The sequence below is a fragment of the Falco punctatus genome (genome assembly GCF_963210335.1).
Source record: "Falco punctatus genome assembly, chromosome: 7".
NCBI classification, from domain to species: domain Eukaryota; kingdom Metazoa; phylum Chordata; class Aves; order Falconiformes; family Falconidae; genus Falco; species Falco punctatus.
In genome coordinates this window covers 6,194,348-6,219,847 of record NC_137587.1, presented here as the reverse complement: position 1 = coordinate 6,219,847, position 25,500 = coordinate 6,194,348, and the positions used below count along the sequence as shown (strand labels likewise).

Below are 25,500 nucleotides of genomic sequence, written 5' to 3'. Positions count from 1 at the left end.
AGGTTCCTGTGCTCAGATCAGGAGGTCTGATAAGCTCCCTTCCTAAACTCTGAAAGAACCGACATAAGTAATTACAGCTTCATCACAAGGATTTTAAAGGAATCAGTTCAGAGGGCGATAGTACCATACAACTGGAGAAGACCATATATAATAGTAACCATATTTATAAGGGGTAAAAATTACTTTGGAAAATACAAGGCTGAAGCGTGACCCCAACGGTGCAAGTCTTTGGAAGGAAAAAAGTGAAAAGCATAAGCTAAAAAAGGGGATGGAAGCTAGCTTTAAAAGAGGTTGTTTGTTCCAGCCAAACCTAACAGATTTCATTGACATTAGATTTTCTAGACCAAAATAGATCTGTCTGTATTATAGAACCATAGAAACATTTAGGCTGGAAAAGACCTTTAAGAGCATCCTCAGGACTGCAAGTTTCACCACTAAACCATCCTTAAGTGCCACATGTACAAGTCTTCTAAATACCTCCAGGAATGGTGACTCTACCACGTCCCCAGGCAGCCTGTTCCAATGCTTGACAACCCTTTCAGTGAAGAAATTTTTCTTAATATCCAATGTAAACCCGCCCTGGCGCACCTTGACGCCATTCCCCCTTGTCCTGTCACTTGTTCCCTGGGAGCAGAGACCGACCCCCCCTGCCCACAGCCCCTGTCAGGCAGCTGCAGGGAGCGACCAGGCCCCCCCAGCCCCCTCCTCTCCAGGCTGAACATCCCCGGTTCCCTCAGCTGCTCCTCATCAGACTTGTGTCCCAGCCCCATTGCCCTTCTCTGGACACGCTCCAGCACCTCAGTGTCCCTCTTGTAGTGAGGGGCCCCAAACCGAACACAGAAATCGAGGGGCAGCCTCACCAGTGCCAAGTAAAGGGGGCGATCCCTGCCCTGGTCCTGCTGGTCATGCTGTTTTTTAGGAAAAACATTTAATGTGATGCCACCTGGGAAGGAGTTAAAATGAAGACTGAGGCCGGTATTAAGACAGAAGTAAAAACCAAGCTAAAAGGAAGATAGCCACTGAGTGTTAAGACAAATCCTGTTAGAGCAGCTACAAGTAGAATTTCTCGATTAAGACTACAGGATTAGCCCTATGTTCGTCCTTATTTTTAAATAAGGATAATGGCACAGAAATGAACATGCTAATGGTATTTGCTGAATGCACACAATTAGGAGGAACTGGGTCTATGAAGGAAGCTTTGAACATCATACTGAAAGGAGTGGTTCATCTTGAGAACTGAAGTAACAGAAATGACATGAAATGCAATTAAACAATAAAAAGTTCACAATCGGGCAATTGTTATAATGAGGGAACTCATCAGTTATGTATGAGAGAAAGTGATCTAGGATACAGAGAGTTAATCTGAATATAGTGAATGGGTACTTGCCTGATGCAGTAGCCCAAAAGGAAGTAAGACCCTGGGATGCAACAAGGAGAGAATTCCAGAAGATGGGGAAACAGTAATATTTTGGTACCAGGCTATGGTGAGACCTCAGTCTGCAGTTTTGGTCACTACATCCAGGAAAGATTAATTCAAACAAGAACACGAGCTGAGAAAGGCTTGTTAGGATGAGGAGAAGAATTAAGAACCAGAATACTGAATGCTTGTCTCATTCAGTTTAGCAAATGACAATAGAGAGATATAAAATTACACTGTCTAAATATATTAGCGGGCTTACACTGGAGAGGGCAAAGAGCTATTTGAAAGACAATGTTGGCACAGGAACACATGGATAGGAAATGGTCGTGAATACATTTACACAAGTGTCCTGGGAAATAGCTTCCATTCCTACAATCTTAAGTGAGTCATGTTTAAAGCTCTGTGAAATGTCTACATGTGAAAATACACCAGCTTCAATAAATTGGTCACCAAAATCTGCACTTAAATAGCATAATTTTTACAAAGCCTGTGACGTGCATGAGGACACGTTGCTACAGGACATATGCTGACATGATCTTTACTCTCCTTTTAGGTGCTAAACTAAGTAGCTAGATTTGGAGAGGAGCAGACTGAGCTGCAGCTAATTTGAAAATTTTGCTGCGCCATAATAGGAATAGCTGGGATGTAACTATTTTGTAAGCAGTTTTAGGTGCCAAACCCAGATGTGGACTCTTTCATAATAGGTGCTGAGCAATTTAGGATTCAATTTTTAAAAACTATTTAAGTGATTAGTTCAAAGTAGTCTCCACAAGATTTACTGCAATACCGCTAGGAAGTTTAGGACAAGTAAATTAGACTCGCATCCATGTCACAAAATCCAGGATCACAATTCTCATTCTTGGTAGCCAAGAACAGAATGAAGAAAGTAGTGTGATATCTCCTCTTCCTCTCGTGTAATAAGCACAGTCATAATGCAAATACCAGGTTTTATCTGTTCTAAGATTAGGCAGAGGATTTCAGTCTCATCCGTCAAACATGAGGACAACTAAGACCAAATTGCTTCTAATAACAGGTGAAAAAGCTCACTATGCAAGATTCATCTTATATCTGTGCTCTAGCAGTATTTGGTTTGATCAGGGGTAGATCAGCTAGAAAACGGAGATACTGAATTAAAGGCATACATCAGCAATTGCCCTACACTACTCTCATCCAACTCTGTTCGTTTCTGGCTTGAAAGAGCAGAAAGGGTGGCATTTTTTTCCCTAACGCTGGGGCTAAATAAAAGAATAAATGAGGCGGAAGTTGTGATAAAAACAGACATCAACAATAATCACAAAAAGTTTCTAAGCACACAAAAAAAAAATTATCAACACAGAAGCTGGAAGTTTTGCTTAAATGATTCCTACATTCTTCCTGTTTTAAACAAACCTGCTTCACATGTTATCCCACACTGTTCTTTGAGAAAACGACTCTGTAACTGATCCCCAGAGGCGTTACTTCCCACTTTTCCCATTCCTGTGCTGCATAGTCAAGTGATTTGCTGAGCCTTTTTTAGGTTTCAGATGATGCCACAGTAATGGAGAAACAAGCAAATCCATGCATCATGAAAGTTCTCATTCATACTTGCTGCCTGCTCCTGCCAGCCTTTTCACCTGCTGTTTTACACTGCCAATTCTATTCAGCCCCTTTGTATTCAGACAGGAAATACCACACAGAATTGGGATCTCTAATTAGAATCATAGACTCATTTAGATCATTGGAAAAGACCTTTGAGACCACAGAAAATCATTTAGAGCTCCTGTTAATTAGTACTACTGCTGAAACATTGCTTACTTCTCTGCCACGTAGAATCGAGAGTGGAAAATATGAGTTCTCAGACGGGTAATTTCCCCTCATGGTGAACCCTGATGTTGTCCAAGAGCTGCAGAACTGGGTTCCCCCGGGTGCAGCCAGCTCCGTGGGGCACCGGCTACATCACCATGCAGCACGAAGCTGGGACAGTGCTGCACCACTGCTATTCTATCACTATAGTGCCATTCTTGCCTCCCATCAGTGGCACAGCATCATGCTGCCAGGAACTGAATGCAGAAGGAGAGGTAACTCCACTGAAGATTACCACTGGTGTTTTCCACTTCGAAAGCACTGGATGTAGGGGGATGCCTTGGTTCTCTTCCCTCCCAGCAGCTTTAAGTTCAGAAGTTATTTAGCATCCTGCAGAACCGCTCAGAACAAACCAAGTCTTTCCTCTTTCAACACAGCAATCACAGATAGCCGCTGCACTTAAGTGTTCCATCTCCAATTATGCTTCAACTTGAAATGTCCTGCCCAGCTGCAAAATCTCCTACTGAACTCGTCTGGCTTATCACATAGGCATGTGGCTTTCTGCACTGCATTAGAGAGCAACTGGAGACAATGTAAACACCGTGGCTGAGGAATCACAGCCTTACAAACACAAACAGAGGGCTTCTTACCACCTAGTCTGCCTCACTGGCATGAGATAAGTACAAAGCATCTACCCACATCTATTCTCTTGGGGCACTGCCGACATAAAAGGTGATCAGCAGGTCAGTCCCATGACTGGGGCTGGAATTCTGTCCACTTTCCTTCCAGCTGGTCTGACTATATAAAACCGTCAGTGAAAAGGTGTGGAAAGAGGGAAATTCATCAGGAACACCATGTAGGCTCAGCACTTAGCTCTTTTATGACAAAGTATAACCCTGCTACAAATCCACAGTTACTGTAGTCTGCACTTCAGAGTGCACCTGAACCAAGGGATGCTCCTTTAGTGCTTTGCAGCACAGGACCAATGACATGAACAAAAGCAGAACTGATTCTATGCTGGCATGCTGGTAAGAAAACACTCCATTAAACAGCAAAATTACTATATTGTTTATATTTGAAAAAAAATAAAATTGTTTTTAATTAAAACATGTATAAGCAATAATGAAAATCAGACCTACACCTTTCATGTTCTCCTCTCACACTATGCCTCCTCCCTATCTTAGACCTCATGTTCTCAGAATGTGGAGGAGCAAGGGAGGCTTGATTAATTAACACGAGTAAGCAAGATAAGACACTGCCTAGTAAGAATTAGTAGCAGCAGATCCTTTTGAGGTTTCTTCTAACTCCTTTCTTGCTCTGACAGCAATGTTATATCCCCTCCTCCTGCACCCTGAAATTCCTCATCACTCCTGAAGAAAAAGCAAGAATCTGATATTCTGAAATAGCAGTTTCAACCACACTTCTTTGGGAGGCAGGGTAATAAAGAAGATAACTAATCAGTGTTATTTTCTGGGGCACAGAAGAGGCAAATACTGAACCTTTAGAGACTAGGTACTACATTTATCCCCAGCTGAGGACATGAGCCGGCAGAGCTGAGCTCTGTGACATCTCAGTTCTGCTTTAAGTATTATCACTAGGACAGTCCTTTTTAAAACTGAAGTTTTGAATGGTTGGAGATGGCTGAACAGGGGCAAACTTTGCTGCAGTTGATGTTAATCAGAAAAATATTATGGAGATATTTGCTCAGAATATGCTATATATCTCAAACTGAAGTTATGAGTTTGGTGCAGGAATGACTGGGTGAGGTTCTTTGGCCTGAGACATGCAGGAGGCCAGATTAGATGATAATAACGATATCGTAGTCCTCCCTTCTGACCTTAAAGTCATGAATCAGACGACTGCAGCCCAAGCTTATTTTGTAATTCTTTCTACCAAACAGACAGAAATAAACTTTTGCTTATTGTTGTACCTGTTCTTTCTTCATTCTAACATTTCTTCCCTCCCCTTGGCAGATTTTCTGTGCCTTTCCTTCCTGCCGTAAGGAGGGACTGAGACAGTGACTCTGTTCCACTGCTTACACTTGCAATCTTCACCTGCTTCAGAGAGCAAGACTGCCAGACTATACTGCAAAGGTCTTTTCTACTTCACCTAGGTCCAGCCTGCACAACTGAGCTGCAGGCTCCCCTACGGCAAAACAGGGATGAGGATTCAACACTGCTGGAGAGGTCACTGGGATACTGTGGATTCCTTGAAGTAGACATAAAGTGCTGAAAAGGAAGCAGATTCCAGTACACAGATCTGACATTTGGGATCAGAACTTTCCTAGTGCTGTGAATCACCAAGACCTAGCTTCCCAGTTCTGCCCTACAAATGCAATACTCTTAAAGAACCTAGAAATGCCTTGAGAAAAATAGCGGATGCCAACCAGGATATAAAACTCCTGAATTGCTAGCTGGTGGCTGTTATCAGGCATAAGGAAGAAAAAAAAAAAACACCTGCCTCATGCTGGATTTAGCCCTTACAGGTTGGAGTTGTGCAAGAACACATTTGAAGTGCTATTTGCTCATGGTATTCTGGAGTCCCCTACTCCCTGAAGAAATGGTTAGATGTTCCTCTCTGCAGTTTCTCCTGCTGGCTTTGGTAGGATCTCACATACAAATTTTTCAACGTGTATGGGACTGGCACACCAGGCCAAGTTGGTTAATAGTTATACAGCATAACTGAAATGCAGTTCTGGGTGGAACCAAAAGTTACTGGTGGTAACCATCAGAGCATGCTATTTTCCCCCTTGCTCTGGTAATTAACACTGAGTATCTTCAGAGATTGTTTCTGGTATTCAGTGCACAGCTGTATAATCTGTTCAAAACTGCTTGTTTGAAACCTAAAGAACACCATTCCTGCAACTATCAGATCGGGACTTGGTACCTAGCTGGCTACAGTTACAGAAAAAAATATTTGCAAAAGAAATACTGCAGAAAAGCATCAGGAAAAGGTTTGAAAAGTTCATATTTTCCCTCCATCACTTTCAAGAAGTAGCTGGAGCTCAAGCTTGCCAGAACTGTCATCTCTAAGTTTTAAAACAGAAGCAGCAGAATGCCCTTAAACCATGCAATTTACTTTGAAAATAACAACATTCTCAGAATTAATTCCTTGTGCTATTTATTAACTTTCTGGATTTTGAGCAGTTAGGGGTCACACATGCAACCTTCTATTTCCAAATATGCAGATGTTTTCAGAAAATAACAACATAGCGATTTCCTCAGTATCCCAATAGTCCCAGAGCTTCAAGAGAATGCCAAACAGAACAACTGGTCAGCAAACTGAATCGTCCACGGCAAACATGGCGTAGCTGCAGCTGTCCTAAGATACAAATCACAACAGAAGCAACAACAGAACTAACATCAACACACCTAAAATAGCTATCACAAAACTCGTCTACAAGGCTCATCAGCTTTTTATATACGCACGCACACAGATCATTCTTATATTACGTAGATTATAGTCTATTAAATTTATAATACAACATGTAGTTTATATAAGCTATATATTTGCATATATTGTATTTTATTGTATGTGTATTGATAATATGTAATAATTTTTATTTTGCAAGTCAATATTTAATTCTTATTTATAAAAATAAAAATTAATTTAGAGATGAATGATGAAACGCAGAAATCCCAGTCATGCTGGAAGGTATTTGTGCACAACCGCAGAACAGATCCCAGCGCTCCCAGATCTATAATCACAGATACAAGAAGGTCTTTCCCTTACTCCTAAAATAGCACACGCACACACACACCCAACAAAGATGAAGATAATATAAATGGCTTCTTGGTGCCAAAGCTTGAAGTGTACATCTTCCAGCTACACTTAGATTGAAAAGCAGATCTTCTGTTTCAGCTCTGCTCGTGCAATATTTACCTTCGCCGCTTGAACTCTGCTACCTTCACAGGGTGTCACTGAGCTTATCCCAACCTCCTCAGTTGGGAGGATTTCTGCAGTTCCCCCCCCCCCCGTAAGGGTAAAACTCTCAGGCTGGGATCATTCAGGTCTTTACCATCTTTCTCAGGTATCTTCCCAGGTCATATCTTACATAAACACATGTGCCAGATGAAGCTCAATCCCATGGAATTGTTTTACACTCCCATCTTGTGTCAGTTGTGAGAAAGTTGATTCCTGGCCAGTTTCACCTGCTTGGAGCCCACCAGTCCTGAACACCAAGACGTGCATTCTCACTGCTGGGACTCTGCTCCGTGTGTACCTGCAGTCAGAGCCGCCTCAGGCTCTCACACAAAACCCCGTGCCCTGAACTTTGACAAGCAGTTCATGCTTAAGCATTTTATATGCAGGATAAATTCAAGCCAAGTCCTGAAATTATGGAACAGAGTATTCTGTATTCTCTTCTGTGTGGTTCAGGCAACAAAAATTCACCATGGCTAAAATAGTTATTTTACTCAGTCTCTGACCGCTGAGTAAAATTTTTCACACTTTTTCTCACTTGCAACAATATTAAACCCAAGCTATTCTTATAGACCTGACTCTTTACCATCACTAAGTAGATAAAAAATAAATTATTTCTTATTTTCATTGGGTTTTTTAATAGTGAAATGAATCTGCTGGTTTTTTCCCTCCATCAAGCTTGACCTTGGAATCAACATACTGGCTAACAGCCAATGTGACTTCACCATCACATAGAGCGTGAGGATTCCTCTCTTTTCCTTCATGGGAAAAAATACATGTTATTTCATTGCTTTGATGGAGCCTTCAAACTCCACTACAGATTGAGGCAACCAGTCTTTTGAGAAGAGAAATGCAAATCAAATGCTTGAATCAAGTCAGGCTTGAATAACTGAGTTTCTGGAGAGGGACAGAAAGGAAGGAGAGAAGAAAGTTATTGTGCATTTTTGTCCACTTATGCACTGTGAGGGCGGGATGAAGGTGGAATGAATATCAGAAAAGCAGCCAGAACTGTACAGCAGTTCCATGGCCACCAGGTCCTCAGCTCCCCAACCTCCACAAACCTTGCCTGATGCCAGTAGGCACCTTGTAGTGTGGGCTGTGAGCCGCTCCATGAACAGGAACAAGCAGATGCACTTCGTTCATGGTGCCCTTGTGCAAACTCCATACCTAGTGGTAGGAAGACTCAATGCATTTCTTATTTCAAGTTCCACTACCACTAAGATAGTGTATCTTATGTTTTAGCTAATGACACAGCCTTGCCTATATTACCTACTTCTTTACTTTTAAAACATTATAAGTGATTGCAATGATTTTTTGTACCTGTTTCGCTAACAAATGTGTCAGTTTGTGACTGACTGGGAAAGAAAGAAGAGTAAGAAGGCTGCACATAAAGCTTTTACTGAAGTATCAACCTCTCTTTTGGTCATATATAGTAAATAATTCCATATGAATGCCTGTGATATAGAGCAGCACTTTTGCTTTTCATTTCTCCATATGATGTGAAGTTATATATAAACTGTGCATCCGTCATTTCCCTTGCCCATGTGGAGACAGTCCCAGTGACAACAGCCACCCTTTGGTAACCTATACCAAATCAACAAACCAAAACTATCCAACACATACTCCAGATGAAAACTCTTACTACACTTCACCCTAATAGACATGAGCTCGTCAGGATAGACCTGATGCCCATGCTGGCATCCAAACCGCTGGCACACGATGCCAGCTTGTGTATTCTACCTTTCTACCAGCGGTTTCCAAACTCAGACACGCAGACGAGTATGCTAAAATAAAAACAGTCAGACAGACTTGTGGTAACTATTATCTGAAGAAAGAAAGGTCTCTACTTTTCCAAAGAAAATACTACTTCTCCACAAATCTTTTGTCTTAAGCACCCAGCCAGTACCTACTGTGCTGCTGAGTACAAACCTGCCTTGATATCCAACCCAGTTTCACTGACCCATCAATATTCTTTTCAGGTGATGTATGCATATGTTTCTCACAGAAGGGACATACGAACTCGCTGGGGCTTAAGAAGTCCATTCTCCCCAAACAGATCTTATTTTGCACATATTATTACATTCACCACCTGAGAAAAAACATATTAAATACCTCCCATGTCTGAGCTATCATGACACCAGTGAATCATTTCTCATCACCAAGCTGGGTAGCTACTGACCTTCCTCAGCTTGACGTGAACAGCTTCCAACATACTGCAGGTGCTTCCTCCTGGAGCAGTGTATTTTTTCCCTTTTTATGTTCCAACATGCCAGCTCTTTTTAAGCTCTGTGAAAGTCTGCTTTGTCATTTAAGAGTTCTCATCTGTCCAATTCTGCATGACAGGGGTAGCATCACTCTGCTTTTTTCTCCCTGCTTCAGAGACCATCTAGAGTACAACCAGGGAGCAACGAGCTACAATGCCATGCAGCACTTTTTTCCACCACAGTCAGGATGCCATCTGAATAGATCCCTACAAGGTCAGATAAAGGATCCTTAAATGATCAAAATTTGCTGCTGAATCACCCTCTGTCATCTCTTACACTCTCTCTGCATTACCTTAAAGTAACGGTACAAAGCACAGTGCAAAGAATACATCCAGCAGCCTGGATCTGTGACTTGGCACTCACTAAAACAGAGAGGGGCATGCAGAGCTAGACCTGCCTCAGCTGAATACACTGGTGAATTCAGAAAACTGCTGCACAGAGTTCAGGAAGGGCATCCAGCCTCTCCCACAATACAGTGAGACCTAGGTCCTAGATAAGATGATGTGGTATGTGAAAACCTGAAATGCTCCAACATATCACTCGGACAAGTCCACCAACAGGTACACAGTCGCATTAGGATCTCACTTTGGTAGCCTGCCTATATCAGGCATGTGTCAAAACCAGGTGGGACTTTTTGGGAATTGGACTAGAATGAAGTGTTAGTCTGCCTAATCCTTCAGTTTATTCTTTATGCTTTGGATCTGTTCCCTGTAGCTCACTTCTGAGCACTGAGTTTGAGCAACATCAAAAAGATCGAGATGGAAGCTTGAAGGCTTCCCTCTTACCAGCTGAATCTGCTGCAGATGTTCTACCACTGGTCAAGTCCTCAGTATTAATTGACTGCAGATCTGTGTAGGAGGGAGCAATGCTTGGGCTGCTGGTGTCCTCCGAGTTGGTTGTCCAGCTGCTCTCTGAGGCACGGGCTTGCCTCTCAGAAGAGTTGGAGGAGGGAGAAGTCCAACTGGGTGCTTTCGATGGAAACACTGGATGCAGAAAACAGATAGGTATTGGTTAGAGACTTACCAGGCAATCTTCCAGATCACAACTATTCCAAAGACACACTATATCAATGTATTGAAACTCTGTAAATATAAATTCCAACACCCACAGCAACACAGTTATGTTCTAACAAACACACAGAACTTCACCAGCGCCTGGCATCGTTACCCTCCAGTACTTCTTAACTGTCTGCCTTAGATCCCATACTGCTGGCAGCCATATGTGTTCCTGTTCAAGTACTGCAGAAGCTGTGACTTTTCAGAACAGGAAGATTTCATGTTTCTGCCACAGCTGACAAGATCTGAATATCTGTGTTGTGCAACACACTGGAGTTTTTATAGTACCACGTATTTTTATAAAGTGATTTTACTGTATTTAATTAAGCATTCCCTATCTGTGACACCCACTCAAATGCAGTCAACATCTCAGGAATGCTCCACATGGGAGGAGCAGTATAAAAATAAACTGAGATCGACCTATTGATGTGAACTAGAAATGGCTTTTGTTTCTGAACATGCAAGATGGAGTGCCCAGTCTGAATAAACTGCATAATATTTCTGCTCAGTGTCGGGCAAAAATCCTGTTCTACTCACTTGCCAGACTTGTATGTCAAACAGTTAAGTCCTGCCTAACCATCATCCAGAGCTCAGAACACAATCTTATACATCCATTGTTATGAATTTGTATTGTATACTCTTTGCCCACAATATCACTCAAATGTTAGGAAGAATGGGTGACTCCAGTGAAGAATTTTTTTAAAAAATAAAAATTAAAAAAAAAAAATCTGGTAAAAAAATAATCTTCCTGAACTAAGGAAAGGTGTATTGGTAGAGACTAATACTAATTTAATGTCAGCATAACTGTTTTCTAAGTACATCTTTTTTTTTGTTTATCTTTTAAATCAACAAAGATCTCCATGCACCCCAAATCTTGCAGTTACAGCAGAACTACTAACAGAGAGGTTCTCTTCTCAGCATGTAACACATAAACAACCCCTCTTAAGTTGACAGATACTTTGGAAGAAAATGGCAAATTAATGTTAAAAGAGGATTTGGCACACTCTACTCCAACCACGTCGTGTGATGGGACACTACCTCATTATGGAAACCTTGCTGTGTGCACAGAGGGAATATCCAGTGCTCCCTGCCTTGCCAGTCGAGAAGTGCAAATTTGTTTTATACAGCTGCACTGTTACCCTCAGGTAAGCTGGCACTAACACATTTATATTTGTACAGCTGTAAGCCAATGTACTAAGCTGCTTCTGAGTCGAGTCATCCCTAAGGATAAGGAACTGAAAGTCAGGAGATCTGTCTCATCACACACATTGACAGTTGTGTCAGTGACGTGACCAAACCCCCCTCATTTCTCCCTCCAGTAATTCTGCACTGTGTCGTGCTCGATGGCTGCAGAGAAAGGATGACAAGTGTACAATTACAATCTGTCAGTCCCTTTCTTAGCCCTTTTGTTAAACATGGCATGAGGCATCTGAAAAGCCACCCTTAAAACTTCACCTGAAATTGCTTTGACAGAGTGTTTTATTAGGACACAGAGGACAAGCTTAAAAGCTGAGCTCCATACCTGAACTAGTAGCAACAGCCAAGTTATTCTGAAGTGAGGTTTATATCTGGAATTCTAGAAATTGTAGAATCATTTTAGAAAAACATCTTAGATTTGCAGTGGTTGGGTTTTTTTTTCATTTAAAGTCAGTCACAGCAATATGAAAAACACAAGCTAATTATGAAATGTTATGTGTTTCTAAACTCACATACTGTCACAACTTGTTTTGTGCTTTCCAAAAGTAATTTTTGACTAAGAGGGAGACCGACTGGAATAATTTTGCAGAATACTTCTTAATAAGGGCAAATTAATTTTATTCCATGGAAGCGGTGCCACTTTGAAAGAAAAGATTTATTTTTTTTCTAAAGAAAGAGACTTGCACTTTGGAAAACCATAACCATAGACAGGGTTTTTTGCCACATTTGTTCTTTAAAATCTTACCAGTTGACTTCGCTCTATAACTGTTCTAGGTTCCCCAACACTAACTCTTGGAACTGGTAAAAGAGCATTTTCCCCTGCGCTGAGCCAAACAACTGTATCAATCTCAAAATGCAAGACAAGCAAAACTAAACATCTACAAACGTTTAGGTCCTCCTTCAGATGCTCCTGCTTTCCAGATTCCTGGAAATGCTGAAATCAAATTCCTAAACAATGTAAGGGTTTTTTTCCCCTAGAAATTTGGAATTTGGTATCTTATGCCAATAGATGCAGACTCACAGCCTTTCAGCTGCAGGAATTTCTCAGAGATCTGTTTATGCTGAAAGACCAGTGCCAGAACTGTCCCTAACATGCAAATCCTGTAGCATCCTGAAAATCAACTCGTTTCCCAAGCTGAAAAATGTTTCCTTCCACATGCATTCTACTTTTCTTGAGTGTTCGTTCCTAATATAATGGATTGACTTTTAATATGCAGATTTACCTATAAGCACTCATTCCTCTCTGATGTTTTGAGGACCATTCCTTGATCCTTACACTGTATTACAATCAAACTTGTTAGGATCATTTCCTATCGCAGAGGACTTCACATTTTTCTGATTTTAGGGCAGCATCATAGTCTAGTTTTCAGCTGCTGATCTCATGTTGCATGTACGTCCTATTTTCAGACAGAACAGCATAAAATGGTTAAACCGAGATTTGCCTTACTGTGGGATAGCCTCCCAAGGAACATGGTAGGACTCCAAGTTACTTGAGCCTTTTAGAACCAGACAAAGCTCTTGGGAAGAAGCGGGGGGAGCTGGGGAGGGGGTGCGTGTGGAACAGATGATGTAACAGATCTTGCCTTGCTCTAATTTTGGTGCTTTGCTGAATACCTCATTGAATTTAAGAGTGCAGCTAACACCGATACGAGACTGCGAGCTGGAGACCCATTGTGTAACAAATGCAAATGTTGTGTCACCAGCTGGCTGTGATCATTTTACAGATTATGTAATGTTTGTGATAGGAACTTCTGAGGGACCCTAAAAATCTCATTTTTCACTTCTGCAGAATTAGTTTGATGAGTTTGACTGCCCTGATAGTAACTATGAGAAAAATCAAATTTCTTCTTTTCCCAGCAAAATGAAATGAGGAAGAGGGCACCACAATGCATCATTTCTGTGACTAAATATTTCTGTGGCGTTGCTCAAGAGTTACTGCTTCCTAGAGAGAAATCCATATGATTTCACAGCTGTCAGTTATCTATGCATATAGCTGAAAAGCAGAAATATTTTGAAAGAAATATTTTGAAATAAATATTTTGAAAGAAATATTTTGCCTAGCATTTACTCAGGTTCAGGCAGAGAATTACAAGAATGTCCTAAATAATTTCCACTATGAGGCTTACAATGGGTGCTTTTCATTTATATATCTCAGGTTTTGACCTTTCTTCTCACCTTCCAAATTCTTTGCCTGTGTTTTCAGCCCTGTTTCTTGCTATCAGTCCCCCTAATTTCTGCTCCCTTAATAACATCTTCATTTTTTCCAGGACAACAAGGGTCCAGCATCAGCCTTGGTTTTCTTTTGAACGTGCTTCCTATAGGATAACCACTACATGGCAGTTGTCTTCAAATTACTGTTCTTTTAGACTGTGAGCGCTTTGGGACAGAGACTTTCTTTCAGAGGAGCCTGCACAAAAATACTTTAGCCTTAAGGTCAGAGTAAGACAGCACATCTCTCTTCTAGGCCCCATCCTCTCCAGTCTCACAGCACTCTGGAAATGCCACTTTGCAACCCCTTTTCAAAATGTGTTTCCAGGCAGCCTGGCCATCAGCCTGGGTAATTATCTAGTCAGCAGTGCAGCTGCTTCAGCATGGACAGAGAGACAGATGATTTCCTAACAGTGTGGGAGCCCCAACAGGAACACGGCCGGGGATGCTGAGCCGTCAGGACATTGCTCTTCACAGCTGCCTGCACAGGAAACAGATTTCAAATGTCTCCATCCTTCTCACACACCGATCTATCTGTCTGTACTTGGCCTTCATACTCTTCCCCTCCACATCTGGCTATTTGCTGTTGTTCTTATGTGGGCTCTTTGCTACTGAAAATGAATAACTGCTGTCACCACAGGCTTTCCACTGCGCGTGTCAGTGTGTTGTGGTTATAACACAAAGTCTCCAGCTTTGCTGCCACCCACAGAAAAAAAGACATGGCCTGTGGATTAATCGAAAACAAGAAGGCTGAAGTTTATCCTACCTTTTGCTGTCAAATATCCCTTAGAGTAGAGGGCCAGAGACAAAAAGCTGTCACCTCTTCTGCCTCACCACCTCCCCTTCAGAGGCTGTCAGTTGCAATGATGATTTATAATACAGGGTCCAGAACAGGAGCGGGACTAACTCATAAACAAGGATTTTAAAGTATCAACATCACCATCACCTCCTTAGGGTTCCTGTGTAGTTAGAGAGTAACAGCCTCCCACACAAGAATTACATGGAGTACATCCTGATCTGGCTACCGGGGGAACCATCCTCCTCCAAGAATCTCAGTCAGATGTTAGAAGTTAGTGTGTAAATACTCCCACAGTGTGGCACGGATCACTTAGGACAAGCCTTTATGCTGGCACAAATTAGTGTCTTCTTCAAAACTGCAATGCTTTTGGAAAGCCTCCTCTGATCACCTCTTTTGGATATCCTAGACCTCTGCCTACAACCTAGCATCCCCTGCGACTGAAACCAAGAGGCAGTGCTTCTGCTAAGCACATACCTTAAGATTGGGCCACATCCCTTTAAGGATGGGAAATCAAGTAATACACCGTGAAATTAGTTTTACAGAAGTCTCTTTGTTATGACTAGCTTTGTTTAGGCTGAGAAAATATTTTCCCCCCCATTTAATAAGAAGGTGCACTTCAGAGTTTTCCAGTCAACAAGGACATCACAACATCAGGAAGAACATACAGTGTCAGAGTAACCAACAGCTCCATTTGAAAAAGTATGTGGCTGTATGAATAAAAGTAAGGATGAAATTTAGTAATAGAGAGGTAGAGCACCTCAGTTTTACAGATTTAGTTACAGGTGCTCTTCCTTTTCTCCTCATCACCAGGATCGGCAACATTTACAAGTAAGAAGAATAGCCGACAATAAAGATAAGATGGTGTTAAGCAGATCTTAAGAGAAACGTCTTTCTGCTTGAAGATTCACCCACTTCTCCTGCACAAAGGTCTAACCACCATCTCAGACTAGCCTGTAGCACCCATAGAAAGAGCAGATGGAAAACTCCTCAGTTTTACCCAAAACCCAACCCAAACCCACCAATCCAAGTTTTCTGACACAAGTACTGTTCATGTCACGGGGAGTATCTGATAGACTCTGTGAGCAGAGTAAAGCTGCAACTCTTTAAACTACTTTAATAACTAGTAATGAAGTGGAATTAAGAGCAAATCTCAATTTAAACATGAAAAAGTAAACTAATGTTTTTTTGAGCAATTACTTCGTAGCCTGATGTGAGGAGGGACAGAAGTCTGTTCGTACAGAAAAGCTAGAAGTTCATGTAGTTCATTATCTGTTAGCATAGGCTGAAGAGGCAAGCCAGAGCCTTTGCATGTGTGTTTAAATTATATGAAAGAACTTTCAGATTTGAAGAAAAGTGCATGCAGTCCTGGAATTCGGCTTAATTTCAGTTGTCTTTGCAATTATCCAGCTGCTAAATCATAGCATGAAAGGACAGCAGAAAGTACCGATGGGCACTGGCACACTAATTGTTAGTCTCGTTAAGCTTCTGGCAAAAACCGCATGGGGACTATGAGCAGGTAAAGACTATGAACACGGAGGTCAGTGATCACCTTTCTTTCCGTTCCAGATTAGAGAGGCAAACATGGTTCAGACTGTTCAGATGGCTGTTCATACCTGCATGTAAGAAATGTCACTACTGAAAACACAACTATGCTGTTTTCCCATGAATGCATTTTGGCAGTCTCCAGGGTCAAGGCATAGGTGGAATGAATCATAGAAGCCTTTTGTTTTCTTCACGAAAAGAGAAGTTCAACCCAGAACAAAATTACGAGCCCTTTTTGAAACTCCGATAACATCAATTGTGTTAAAATACAGTACAAACTAGTCAAAGTTCAGCTTTTCAGAAATCAAAGAGCAAGGAAAAAATCCTGTAGCCTCTCACTGTATTCTGTTATGTTACTGGAATGACATTTTCATGCATTTGCCTCACCTGCTTGTGTGTTGGTCGATGAAACACTGGTCCATGGTGCATCTTCAAACTGAACCCAAGCACTGATGGATGACGACAGATCAGTGCTGGGACACACATGGTTCCCAAGCAAAGCAGCATCCACCTTGGGTTGGTCAGCTGCATCTTCTAGCTCTGTGTGGGAGAGGTCTTGAAATTCTCCATCCACGTTGTGGTTCTCTTCCGAGGAGGTTTCTGAGGAAGAAAAACATTTCTCCAGAGGCTCCTCAGCACTACCTAAAATAGAGACAAAATAGAAAGATAGGTAGGACTCACCATTACTTCATGGGTTTTTTTTATTGAAATATCTAAAGTTTTCCATTAAATGTAGGTAGAAAAATTTCCTTCACCTAAGGTAGTATTTAGACTAACACTGGGTATAGTTTTGCACTCGACTATAATAGGTGCGACTTCCTCTATGATTGGTTGGATACTGCCTTGAATCTCAAAGGACAGATCCAAACCTTGTAATAGACCTATGCTAAGGAAATCTCACATTAAAAGAATATTTTACATTTTTGGCCCTAATTCTATTACATAGGGACAGCAGGAGATAATTATACCTGTGCACATACTGCTTCCACTTAGAAGACAAGCTCTGTGATGCTAGATACATGACAGCAGATGGTCTAATTCAAACAAGGTCTCACAAGGTTCAAAGAAAATCAGATAGCTTACCTCGGGGGGTAATAGGGAGGAGCAGCTCATCAGCGAAGGACACCCACTCAGACTGGTGGGAGGCAATGACACTAGACAGAGACGTCATATTCGCAGCAGGCTACTCATCTTCACTTGGGGATTGTAAGGAGAAAGCAGAATGGAAGAGGTACGGTGAAGATGAGCCACTAAGGGAAAACACCTCCTTTGCACTTCCTTTTCTTTTCAAGTGCTGTTAAGATAAGAAAGGAGTAAACTATGTCTTTCAGAAAATTAAATGGGAGAAATGAGTGCCACAATTGTAATAATACAGAATACTAAACCAATTTATATACCACAGGCAACAGTACTGTCAAAAGTACTGCCACCTTTGAAACAGGAATGTCACCTGCATCCAGGAGGGCTACACTTGAGCAACTCTTTGATTAAAGTATCTGAGGGTCTTCAGACATCCTCACGTTACAACAGTCGAACGCTAAAAACAATGTTTTATTCCTTATTCTGGGAGCCATGCTTCTCATAACCCCAGCAAGTGAGGTGATGAGGAGATTCTCTCAGTTTTAGCAAATTTGGTTATGATGTAACTCAATCCCATCTCCAAGACATCAGCATGTCCTTGCCCACCTTGCTACTTAAAATGTCTGATCCTTCTCAAGGGCAAGCAATAAGCTGCATGGCTCGTTACCAGTAATATTAATGAAGCTGGTTCCAGGATGGGTTGCCCATGATTCTCACCATGATCTGGGCATGAAGGGATGACCCTCTCAGCTAGCTGCACTTACAACTCTGCCGCATGACTGGAATTTCACGTTTTCATTTTAAAAACCAGCGTCTTAGATCTTGTCTGGAGGTAAGCATGATTTTGCTGTTGCCCAGCAAATATTTTCACATGCACAGCAACTTTAATTAGCATGCACTCCAATAGGACTTACTCCACACAGATCTAGGAACCTGCTAGGTGGAATGGGGCACTGCAGAGTGCTCTGGTTGTTGACCAGTAACTGGGAAGATCAGGTGCAGGGAGAGAAATTCCCCCTGACAAGCACCCATGACTGCCTCAGATTTGCAGACCACTTAAAAACTCTCAAGAGGACAATTGCCTCCTTCTAGGGAAGCTGTGAATTCCATCCCCTATTATCTCAAGCATTGAAGCTGTTGTTGCCATGGTATTCAAGTACCAGAAAATACTAAAACTCAGACTTGGTTATTTTCAAGAGCTTGAAGTGGCATCTCTTGGCCTGCTGTCTCTCACCTAACTAAATGTGGTTTTGGGAGTGAAATCATGTTGGTGTACAAGAACGGATGCTTCACTGAGACTTCTCTTTACCCTACATTAACAACATTTAGGTCCAAAGAGCAGACTGATATTTAAATGCATTCACTCTTTAAGAATTTTCTGCAGGAAGTAGATCATTAAATGGCTTCCAATACGATTATTCTCTTCAGGGCCACAAAGTTGTTAGTCTGCTGAAGGCAGGTCAGCAAATAAAAGCTGCATGAAAAAGCTGAAAATTTCAAAAGTGTGAAGTCACAAACGAGCCTGACACCCAGAGAGAATTCACGGGTTCATGTTCATTGTATGAAGACTAATCTTTTCAAGCAGAATCAAGCAGAAAATGTACAGTTTTCTGCCAACGCAGAAAAGGATTCCTGAAGACAATCCTGATGGTGAAGTGCAATTTGCCAGAAGATTGAGCCCCTCTCTGTAGACTTCCCAGAGCCTATGGCCACCCCACAGCCAGTCACTCACCTTGCATCTCTTTCCCTTGTTAAACAACCAATTCCCAAATGCTGGAGGAGCAGCTGCATTGAGCCTCATCCCCTTTTCCTCCACTCCCATGGCAGGACGTCTGCCTTCACGTGGTGTGGGCAGACACCTTTGCCCGCCTCGCACAGCACCCATTTTGGGTGCTATTAACAGAAACTACAAAGCTAAACATTGAGGCAAGCTAAGAAAAAAAGAATAATCAGATGTTTAGGGTCACTTAGATACCACAGGAGGGAAGAAGAGGATGACCTCGGTAACTTGCTTTCTTCTGTGACCAATTAAACTGTTTGTTTTGGGCATGTTTAAATAGCTGTAACCAAGCCTTCTTTTCCCAAACAACTGAATACTGACGTCTCCTTTCTCCTGGAAAAGTCCTGACAGAATCATGAAATGGCAGGAAATGAAAAAAGAAAACAGTTTATTTTGCCCTTAATGCACAGGGACTGCAGTAGAGCTCCTTTTCTTTAAATGTCAAGGGGAAAAAGCCCCATGAAAAGCAGCAAGAAAATGGCCTGCCTGAGTTGTTCAAATATGTGGGAAAATTACACTATTATTTTAGGATGAATTTGCTGTTTTACCCTACTGCCCCGTGACAAACTTATTTTTCTAAATCCACTCAGTACCAGACAGCAAAACATAACACCTTAACATGGACAGTGAGAACCACGAGCCCAGACAAGCATCAGAGCACTGTGCAGTGCAGCACAAAGCACATACTGCAGCTATACAACTTCCCCACAGCTGGAATTTTCTACAGACTTCCCAAGTTTGGTAAATAAAAGATTGTGTTGACTTATCAGGGTTATCACAACTTTTAGACAAGCAGTCTGAAAGAAAGTCAGCCTGAGTAGATCATAATGTCAGAGATGCTCAGAATAGAGGCACTCTGAGGATGCATATATTAGGATGAAAAAAAAAAATATTAAAAGGACAGACTTTTGCATTCTGTCTGCTCTCACAAAAAAGCATCAATCCCACCCCCAACCTAAATGTCTGTACAGAATTATGAATCATGTATAGCTAACTCCTGTGCAGACTATGTGGAAAGGATACAACTTCACCCCTACATTATTTTTCACCTCTCTTCACTTTCCAAAATCCTCCTTAGAAAAAAGCCTAAGCCAACCCCACTGTGAACCAAGGAGCCTTACCCAGCACAATACCAACAGCATCATGTATTCAGTTAACACAACTGAATCTGCAGAACTACTACAAAAGTACACATCTCCAGACTCGTACGTTTGTACATCTCCAGGCTCCATATTTGACACTGTGGATAAACCCGAATCCTCTCCATAGCAAAGCAATCAACACCTGCTATTTCAACACTGCATTGAATATTCTGCAAGTAAATTCTGAAGGTTTTCTCCCTGTCCTTCAGACTTCTCAAACATCCATGGCTATTCCTAAAGAAATAGATTTCAGAGCCTACAAGTACTAAGGGAACAAATGGACCCTCTGTAGTTCAAGTAAGCTACAGTTAAAGCAAAAGTTTATGCTGTAGAGCCCAAGCAAAAGGAGGCAGAAACACCTTTCTTGGAACAAGATATTCCTAGGCCAGGCCAGCATTACATCTTTCTACATTAACGGGATTTGGATCTGTTTAGATTTTGTTACTTCTGGATTTGTATTATTAATGTGCATTAAACTTTTGGTGCTGATTTGGTTAAAAACAAAAGTGAACTAATTTATCAGAGTTTTGGTAAAAAAATTGTGAATCAAAAGTTTGTTTGTTACTATTACACAGTAAATACAAGGCAACGCAGATGTCATGCATGCTGACCCCAACGATCCCCACCATCAATTCCAGTGCAGTGACTTGACCATGAGGCAATGAAACTCTTTAAGAAGCTGAAATTTCTGCTTCAGGTGTCCCTTTTTTACATTACAGTTTCACAGTGGGACATGTAAATCTGAGTGACAAGGGGGTGACAGTTATTTACAGTTCTCCAAAGGGCAGAGATCATAGGCATTTCTTCTTTGTACAACTCTACTCCAGCAACAGATGAAAAGATGTATCACCACCTTTCTCCCTTTAGTTTGCCAAGCCACATGTGACACAACTATCTTGTGCCAGAAGTCTCACACTCAGCACCTTGTACAAGGAGCCCTCTCTTTAGGTGGGACTTTTACACACCAGATGAGTACAAACACCAGCAGTAGTAATGGCTCACGGCACTGCTGTGAGACACTTCAGAAGTATCTGTATGGAATGGTTTTTGTAAACATACCATTTAAAGTATTTAATTACTCATATGTTTGGACAGCAAACTCGAACATTGTTTCTCAGTGTATTTCAACTCAGTTTAAAAGAAACAGCTTAGCACAGTTAATAATTTTAATCACTAAGGGCAATTTCTCCAATTGCTTCAAGTTAGATACATATGATGCATACTGCAGTAGGCTTTATGACTGCTGCCCAGAATCAGAGATTACAGTTGCATGGAAAAACAGAAGGAGAAAAAATAGAATAAAAATTGAGGGGATTAAAATCAAGTTTTGTTTTGCAAATGTAGGCAGCATCAATAGCAAGTTTGTGCTAAATTTATAGACTAAGTATATTGCCTTACATGGCAGCACCACACTGGAAAAAAATCCCATAATCCATACAGTGATACTGGTTTTCTTGCTTATACATGCCCTTAAAACCCTAGGGACCTAAACATTAATTGGTTACTGTACTTTGCATTTGGTTATTGTAAGAGACGAAGGAAGAGTAAACAACTAGACAAGCTGTTAAGTTCCACATAGCAGAACAAGAAACTAAGACAAAGGGACAGTAAAAAATGAGCCTCTGACCATGGCTTTTGTTGTAACAATCAAGTTTCACTAACACCAGGAAAGTCTCAAGGAAAAATATGTAATTTTATCTTGATCACGTGTTTGGCAAACCTGTACAGACAAAACAAAGTAGCATGAACTGAGGAATGATTGCTGCCTTGGGCAAATCTCCAAGTGAGAGAGAGCTCACAGCTCTTCCTCTCAACTTGGCGTGTAACAAGCACTGACCATCAGCACATCATGACCTGAATAATAAACAAACTCCAAACTGGAAATCTGTTCTCAAGCATCAATAGAAAGTCCCAAGTACTCCAGAGTGCCACAGCAAAAACAAACCCCAGTGACAAACAACAGGAAAAAAACCCAAAATTTGAGAAACCCAATGAAATAAAGGAACTGGATTTGGATTTTATTATTATTTCTGAATTTAGGCTCAGGCCTAAATGCCTGAGCTAAGATTACCTTATGAATGACCTAGATGATGACAGGAATGAAGTCATATTTGGTTATTCAGTTATTGCATTCTTAATATTGTCAGGCCTATTTTTTCCATGTGTACAGTTCCCCCAGCTTACAAATTGCCCCAAGAAAACCTCTGGTAACATCAGGTTTTAGACCTTATACTGGTTGTAGCTACTTTGATTCATATGTGCCTTTATGCAAACTCCATGACTATAGATGCAGCTTAAGGAGCTCAGTCGCTACCTGGTGCACATCGTGCTCACTTGCATGAAAGCTCTCAATATGTAAGGAAGAACCAGGGCTCAAAGGGACATCCTTTGTGAAACTCCTGCAGCCTCTCTGGAAGCAGGGATGGCTTTGCCCATTACAGGTTACACCTAAGTGTATGGCAACGAGAGCTTTGATAGTGCTCTGTCCTCCAAGCCTGGTCAAACCCACTTTGTGCCATTACCAGGTAGGTCATTACTGCTGTCCCCTGGCAACTTCAGACAGAGATGGAGTGAGGCAGAGTGTGGTAGTAACAGTGCCTAGAGCCATCTGGCATGCTGGGCGACAGAAAAGGGGTGAGGGTCTCCCTGAGCACAGGACCCAGTGCAGCCACACCAATTAATGGCCATAACCAATTATTCCAACAGATATGATCTGTTTAAATCCACACTGCAGGTCAGTGGCAGCAGCAGCGTTACAGCTGGCGTGACCTGGAATGCCCTTATTTTCTCTAGGCCACAAGAACCCAACCACAAGTACACATCCCAGCTTTGCTAGAAGCTCACATTTCCTGAGAGTAAGAGGAGAGAGCCTGCAGGGGATGTGTTGGTAAGAAAGTGATAAGCATCTCCCTCAGGAATATTTGTGTCAAGGCTAATATCTGAAAGGTCAACAGCTGCTGTTTTCTCTATGCCACAATTTGCCTGCCACAGAAGCTCCTCTGTTTTCCAGACAGACACAGAGAGAGAGGGAAAACACCGAAGATGTTCTCCTGCAGGCAGTACCAGGGTATTTAGGCAGTTCAGAAGGCAATGGTCTCTCTCCTTCTGCCAAGGCCATGCCTCAGAAATACTTCATGGGTTCTGGATGCCTCCTAATGACAGCTGGTCAGACAAGATACTGTTTAGAGGGATTCAAAACCTGCTACTGGAGGAAAATTGTACAGCCTCTTTCTCTATTCCTTGTACTTCCCAAATTTGAGAAAGGCACTATAAAAGAGCAGCAATACAGGAAAAGAATGGGAATTTTTTTTTTTTTTAATTAGAAGTAATGTATAACAGGCAGAAACCAAGGAAGCATGCCAGACAAAATGTTTGGCAGTGATAGTTCACATCCCCCGTCACATCAGGAAAGTAGAAGCTCTACATTTCAGGACTACAAATGTAGCTCACTGTGGATCCATGATGCATTCAAAGTGTAACTGAAGCCTCCAGTTATGCATTAAATCTTGAAGGATACTTTCCCAAACTACCAGCCTTCCAACTCAAACTGAGGCAAAGATCAGTCAAACACTTCTCTTACCATATAGAGCAACAGTGCTTTAGAACTAGACTGGGAAAAGATCACTGAGGAGGCAACATGCATTGTTTAGCAGAACATTTGCATCTCTAAAATCTCTGCTTTTTTTCCTAATCAGTATTGCACAAATAGGAGAAAAAATAAGCAATACACTAATTTAAGGGCTTGACTTCCAAAAGAAAGTCCCATTAATTCAGAATCACTTCACAGATCATTTTTTTCCTCGTTCAGCAAAATCCTGTTGGTAATAACAATAGGCAACAAGAAATCTAAATGCAGTACAGGGGAGGGAAGTTGGTAGCATCCCCTTAGGAAAGGGTGGGTGCACGATCGTCACTACTCCTTGTCTTCTCAAGGCCTCCATGAGGCAGGACTCCAAAGCAGCATCCTGATCCCAGAATTCCACACCTGACCATTACATGTGTCACAGATTTTCTTTGCTTCAGGATGGTGAATTTGCAATAGTCACAACTACTGCACAACGCAATGCTACAGTAAATGACATTCCAATCCATAGTATGGAGAAGAACTGGGTTTACAAACTGGCTGCTTCTTTCAAACCTGAAAAAGTGAATCATACAAGGAACATGTTTTTCAGAAGAAAGCTCCCACTGAGCACCCTGGTTTGCACATCTGATATCGATGCTTTCATATGTTCTTGTCTAAATCATGCACAGACAAGCTAATCACATGTATTCCATTTACCAAACCCTCCAAACCTATTGTACTTTACTTGCTGTTGTGATGATTATCAAGGTGTGTTTTTTGTTATCTCACTGACATAAAAAGCATAACATTCTACAATTAATCACCCTTGAACCAACTACGTCACTGCAGCCTGGCATCACTGAAGACAGCCATCAAGAGGTGAACCCAGATCACAAAGGCTTGTTCATATCTATCCTTCTTCTAAACCACAACTAATGACAAAAGAAACAGGGAAGCGAGTGAGCGATCGTAAGTTTACTGGAATATTATGCCGGATGATAAACACTCTTCTAGTAAACACACATCCTGGCTTGTTTGAAACGCCATCCTGTTCTGCCAGGTACTAACATTCCAGCATTGCCTGTATGTGTTGCAACAAATCACTGCTTTACAAATATTCACCGTACAACTCGAAACCAGATCCTGCCTCCATTAGTGAAAAGAGAACCAGCATAATTCTTCCTATGCCTGAGGACTGGTTTCAATTGCACAGATGAAATCAGGGCTTTATCTTCTGAATTACAACAAAGTTCATGCTAGAAGTTAGGTGAAAAATCTGCACTGAAAACGGAGGGCATAATTAGTTACCATCAACCAGCGTCAGTTAAACTCATTTTATACTAAGAAAGCTGGGGGGAGGGGAAAGAAAAAAAAAACACCACCAAAGAAAGAAAGAAGTCAAGCCCTCAAACACTAGTTACATTCAAGACAAGGGAGAAACTGGATTCTGTAGACAGAGATGCTTCACTGGAGGCTGTATGCCTACAGAGAGGATAGGCATTCATCTAGCTGAGCTGTGAGTACGCACAAAACGGGAGAACAGATTCAGAGCAGTGAAAAAACCACAGAATCCAACTGTGAAAGCATCAGGAAGACAAGGACTATTGAGGAAGTGATGCAGCCCTGAAAGAGCGAAAAGAAATTTTCCTGTGCTGAATGTCGGCTGGAAAGGGAGATTAGGAACACTGAGCAAGAAAGCAGTTTTCTGTTCAAGCCTTCTTTGTATTTCCATATAACTAACAACC

General features: G+C 41.6%; 1 protein-coding gene across 6 annotated transcripts in view; it reads right to left on the bottom strand.

Moving 5' to 3' along the window:
* Window positions 1-25,500, bottom strand: part of STON2 (stonin 2) — a 79,390-nt gene that overhangs the window by 44,133 nt on the left and 9,757 nt on the right. For 3 of the 6 annotated variants that reach the window (XM_080395223.1, XM_080395226.1, XM_080395227.1), the window contains 3 exons: window positions 17,272-17,482; window positions 16,576-16,830; window positions 10,173-10,370 (listed from right to left, as the gene is read on the bottom strand). In XM_080395223.1, the coding sequence (XP_080251349.1) occupies window positions 10,173-10,370; window positions 16,576-16,830; window positions 17,272-17,359 (541 nt within the window). In that variant the 5' untranslated portion in view covers window positions 17,360-17,482. Of the gene's footprint in view, window positions 1-10,172; window positions 10,371-16,575; window positions 16,831-17,271; window positions 24,329-25,500 lie in introns of all 6 variants that reach the window. The other 3 variants (XM_080395225.1, XM_080395222.1, XM_080395224.1) reach the window with 1 other exon arrangement.